Source organism: Limulus polyphemus, unplaced genomic scaffold (assembly GCF_000517525.1).
Source record: "Limulus polyphemus unplaced genomic scaffold, Limulus_polyphemus-2.1.2 Scaffold1279, whole genome shotgun sequence".
Classification (NCBI taxonomy): domain Eukaryota; kingdom Metazoa; phylum Arthropoda; class Merostomata; order Xiphosura; family Limulidae; genus Limulus; species Limulus polyphemus.
In genome coordinates this window covers 303796-309579 of record NW_013666889.1, presented here as the reverse complement: position 1 = coordinate 309579, position 5784 = coordinate 303796, and the positions used below count along the sequence as shown (strand labels likewise).

Below are 5784 nucleotides of genomic sequence, written 5' to 3'. Positions count from 1 at the left end.
TTGTGTGACTCATCCTTACTCAGTTCAAAACCTTGTGTCTTTATACATTTCTACAAGTCCAGTCGTAGTAGTAGGCTGGTGTTTTGGGCACTCGACTCGCAATCTGCGGGTCGAGGGTTCGAATCCCCGTCACACCAAACGTACTCGTTTATTGTGTGACTCATCCTTACTCAGTTCAAAACCTTGTGTCTTTATACATTTCTACAAGTCCAGTCGTAGTAGTAGGCTGGTGGTTAGGGCACTCGACTCGCAATCTGCGGGTCGAGGGTTCGAATCCCCGTCACACCAAACATGCTCCCCCTTTCAGTCGTGGTGGCGTTATAATGTGACGGTCAGTTCGTTGGTAAAAGAGTAGCCCAAGAGTTGGTGGTGGGTGGTGATGACTAGCTGCCTTCCCTCTAGCCTTACACTGCTAAATTAGGGACGGCTAGCGCAGATAGCCCTCGTGTAGCTGTGCGCGAAATTCAAAACAAACAAACAAAACCAGTCGTAGTAGAGAGAGGATTAATTAATTTTTCTTTTCTGGAGTAACATTAACAAAGTACGTGTATACGTACGCGTTGTACGGTATTTTCATCTTTAACTTGAATTCTTTTAACGAGAAAACTTAGAAGGTCATAATATTTTATAATTTCTAGATATTTGGGAGGGCCAGGCCCGGCATGGCCAGTTGGTTAGGGCACTCGACTCGCAATTTGCGGGACTCGGGTTCGTGACACCAAACATGCTCGCCCTTTCAGCCGTGGGGGCGTTATAATGTGCGGACAATCCCACTAGCCGTTGGTAAAAGAGTATCCCAAGAGTTGGCGGTGGGTGGTGATGACTAGCTGCCTTCCTTCTAGTCTTACACTGCTAAATTAGGGACGGCTAGCGCAGATAGCCCTCGTGTAGCTTTGGGCGAAATTCAAAACAAACAAACCAAACACAACTAGCACCTGTTTCAAAATCGATGACGAGGAACCCACTTTGAGACTAATAATGGCTGGAGACGGCTTGAATGGGTAATGAAGAAAAACTTTAATATAAGTTTAACATAACAGCAAATGTACAACGTTTCGACAAGGTTTTGTTCCTGATGATGACAAAACTACCAATTATTTATTTTCGTTTTTTATTCAAAATCTTAGCTGTTGATTTATTTTTATTTACTCGACAGCTTTACGCTCTTAGGCAGCTAATGCAAGGAGAACCAGAGAACCCAAAAGCACCCCTAGTCAACAATTTTAGGCCAATTCAAGATAGGCACCATCGTTTGCTGAGAACGAACATCGATTTCAATCGGCGTAAGGTAAGTTGTAAAACACTATATGATATCCAGATTAACTCTCGAACTTAAAAAAAAGAAAAAAAGAGTTTAAAATTTGCTACGAAAGTTTGAAATTGATTTCATGCCTTCCATAAAAAAATTGATAGTAGAGTCTTGTTACGCAACTTAACGATACTTATCCAAAGACTTTGTTTCGTCGTTTTCTATCTTTTGGGGGGAAAAGAAAGACCCACCTCCCCCCAGTTATTACACTCGACAACTCCGTGATGCTATTGTTTTCTTTTTTCGAGATATTTTGTTTTTTGTTTTTGATTATATATTTACAACAAGAGATATTTGACTTTACCAGAGCGTGTTCGTTAAACCACTCGCAACTAGTTATACTCAGGATTTTTGTTGTATTTCCTGAAAATTTGTCAGACTGATGAAACGGATGAGAGGGGGTTTCTTACAAAGATACGATATCTTTTTTTGTTGGGTTAGTGCAAAAGTTTTGATGAAAATTGGCCTTTGGCCATCGGTTGTTCTGACGTGATTTCACTACTTTTCTTCAAAAATACATACACCAGTCACGCTCCGGACAAATGTCGGAGGCGTCAGTTTCGAAGCTGACCAGCGAGGAATCGCAAATCTTCGGGATGTTACCAATACAAGATGCGTGGATGTAATCACGTCCGAAAAAAAAAAATCCGACAAAAGCGACGATTTAAGTAAACGTCAGAAGCGAAGAAAACCTTTCATGTGTTTTGAGGATGGTTCCAGAAGAGTTCAAATACTGTTAACATAATAAATAATATAATTTGTTGAATACTGTTAACACAATAAATAATGTTATTTGTTAAATACTGTTAACACAACTGTTAACACAATAAATAATGCAATTTGTTAAATACTGTTAACATAATAAATAATGTAATTTGTTGAATACTGTTAACACAATAAATAATGCAATTTGTTGAATACTGTTAACACAATGAATAATGTAATTTGTTGAATTCTGTTAACACAATAAATAATGCAATTTGTTTTTTTAACAAATTGTATTATTTATTGTGTTAACAGTTTTTAACAAATTACATTATTTACTGTGTTAACAGTATTCAACAAATTACATTATTCATTGTGTTAACAGTATTCAACAAATTACATTATTTATTATGTTAACAGTATTTAACAAATTGCGTTATTTATTGTGTTAACAGTATTCAACAAATTACATTATTTATTATGTTAACAGTATTTAACAAATTACATTATTCATTGTGTTAACAGTATTCAACAAATTACATTATTTATTGTCTTAACATAATTACAGCATGTATTGTTTGAAAGTGTTTCAACAAACTAACAATATATAATAACTTAGAGTATTTAACAAAACTGTAACATTCATTGTGTTGTAACTCAGTATTTACCAGATAATTGAATTTCGCATCCTTTTCAGGATCTCCAATGTCCTACTATGTACAGAGACATGTTTTACCGCGGTAAGTTCTCTCCTGTTATATGGGTGGGTAGGGGGGGACTTATGTTTTTTAATAAAATCATCAAAGACAAAGGTTGAAAGAGACTTCTACATATACTAAAATAAATTTTAAAACAAAAATAAACTTAGCCGTAGACGACAAACAATGTACGTCATCACTGAATGCTGTTTGTGTTTTCATCAGCTTAACGTCAATGTGTCTAGCCTCAAGGGAAAACAATCACATAAAAATATCACAAAACTGAAAACCAAAACCACTGACTTATTTGTTAATTTTCCATCTAAACACTCGTGTTTGTGTTTTGGTTGTTTCTTTTTTTTATTATTCAATTACGTTCATTTTGTATATCGACGTGTTAACTAACTTAAGGCACAACATTCAAAACACTTGTCCTGCACTTGTTTCGGGTAAGTTTACGGATGAAATATGCTAAAAAATAAAAACGTCTATTATGTACATTATTTTAAGTTTATGATTTCAAGAAAAATGGTGTAGTTCATCTCTGTTGATTCAATAGATGTTTACAGTTATTAAATTCTCCCAAATTCTTAATTGGTCAGTTCGACTTTAAACAACACACACTGTGATTCAGAGTATACAATAACTTTTGACGTGGAGTCTCTTAACATCAACCTTCCGCAGCAAGAAACTGTTAATTTATGTTTCGAACTGGTTTTGTCTTCTACAAACACAGTGAATGGATTCTTAAACATATATTCTCTGAGCTGATGTAATTTTCTGCCAAACAATCACATTTTGTGTTCATTGGAACAACTTATGACCACAATGATGGTGTTACTATGTGATCAAAGCTAACAGCTCATATGCTGTGGCCAATTTGTTTGAGTTTTCAGGATTAACAATGACGGAAGAGTGAAGAAGTGACCTATTGAACTCAAACCGCTTTCGTATAGAAGATTTGTTAATAATGTGTTTAGTATTTTTCAGTAACAGAGGCATGTTGATGACTATTTGAAATATAAAGTTTAAGACTGAATGTCAACAAGGATCTATGTTACCTTTCTTGGATACTATACTGGTAATGTAAAGTTAAAGCAGGTGTATATTACAAACTATCTTTCTCAGGACTTTCTACCCATTTTAGTAAAGTATTTAAAGTAAGTTTAGTTAAAGTACTTATTAATTGTGACTACAGGATTGTAAAACAGTTATTCTATATTATACGGTGAAGTAAACTGCATTAAATACTTTCTAAAATTAATGGGTTCGATAGTGATTTCACTGATAGCAATAGCAGTGATATGTTAAGTTAGTTTACTACCCCTAAACTCCTCAAATTTTATGTACCAAGGAAACCAACAGTAATAGTATTACCATATGTTGGACAATGGTCACAGTATTTATGTAAGAAATGATTGTTAACATTGGGCGGAGTTTTTCTACAACTCTGAAATTCGATGTATGTTTAACTCTATCTGGGCCGGTTATGGCCCACTGGTTAACGTGACCGTTTTGTGAATCTGATCATTAAGAGTTGTCGACCAGAAAAATACGCGCACTGCACTTTGTGGCCGTTGGTGCGTTATAAGAGTGACAGACAAGAGTTTTGGTGGGTGCTGCTGATTAACTATCTTCCTTCTAGACTATGAGTTCAAAATTAGGCACAACTATGCGTAGGTGGCCCTTAAGCCTATCATGATAATAAAATTATTTTGTTTCAAAGATGTCTGTGCTTCTTGAGTGGAGAAATATGTGGACTCTAGTACTAGATGAATCAAAGATGTCTGTGCTTCTTGAGTGGAGAAATATGTGGGCTCTAGCATTAGATGAATCAAAGATGTCTGTGCTGCTTGAGTGGAGAAATATGTGGGCTCTAGCATTAGATGAATCAAAGTTGTCTGTGATTCTTGAGTGGAGAAATATGTGGGCTCTAGTACTAGATGAATCAAACCTCGTATAAAAGATCGGATCATTGGTTGTTTGTGCACAAGGCTACACAATAGGTTAGCTTCTGTCTGTCCGCAAGAGGGAATCGAACACTGAATTTTAGCGCTGTAAGACCGCTGACTCACTGAGGGTCATTCCGATCATCAATGAAAAATGATAACGACTCAAGATGAGGAGCACAAGGAATATTGAGGGAATTTGATTATGTGAAAGCATAACTGGAGCATGTTTTATATAAACCAATGGAACTGAAGAGCACCAGTTTTCCCTCAAATTGTAAACTTCAAACATCTTTGTTACTGAATACTTTCATAGTGTTTTTCTTACCAACAATCCTTGAATAACTGCTTTTGAGCAGATAAATGTAAAAACCTAACCTCAATCTTAAGATACTTTCCACAAAAGTTCGAAGATCGTATAGATATTTAGATGTTGTTATGTTGTTAATTATCCCACGACTATTAATTTTATTCATTCTTTATTATTGCAGCAAATACAGGAACGCCAGGATTGCAATGATAATTATAGGAAAACACGAACATTTGGTGACCTGGGGCTTGAGAAGTTGAACTTTGACATTTGTGACGTGATCAGTTGACTTTTATTTTATAACAATGAAAAAAATAACAAATATCATTCCTCAATGGCGTCCGTCCTTACCACCCATTTCTATAAAATCAGTCAAAATGGCGACAGAAGAAGAAAAAAAGATCAAATTCAAGGTGAGAAACTTAACGTCTCTTGGTTTATTTAACCATTTCAATAATCATCTCCAGCAAATATAAACTAATATTGTAAATGTTTTATGGTTATTAAGACAAGTTTCTGGAACCATTAGCGTTTGAAAAGTCCATCCTAAATCATAGAACCAAAAATTCATCCCGAATTTCTGATCTAAAAGTCCATCTTAAATCATTGGACCAAAAGTCCACTCTGAATTATTTAACCAAAAGTCCTTCCTGGATTATCAGACCAAAAATCCACCCTGAATCACCGAACCAAAAAGTCCATATTAAATTATCAGACCAAAAGTCCATCGTGAATCATTGGACCAAAAGTCCATTCTAAATCATTGGACCAAAAGTCCACTCTGAATTATTTAACCAAAAGTCCTTCCTGGAT

At 35.4% G+C, this 5784-nt stretch overlaps 1 protein-coding gene across 1 annotated transcript in view; it reads left to right on the top strand.

Moving 5' to 3' along the window:
• LOC106462907 (carbonic anhydrase-related protein 10-like) overlaps positions 1-5371 on the top strand; it is an 11130-nt gene extending 5759 nt beyond the window's left edge. The window contains exons 3-5 of the mRNA XM_022390313.1: positions 1157-1288; positions 2712-2754; positions 5153-5371. Of these exons, the coding sequence (XP_022246021.1) occupies positions 1157-1288; positions 2712-2754; positions 5153-5181 (204 nt within the window). The 3' untranslated portion in view covers positions 5182-5371. The remainder of the gene's footprint in view (positions 1-1156; positions 1289-2711; positions 2755-5152) is intronic.
• The last annotated feature ends 413 nt before the right edge of the window (positions 5372-5784 follow it).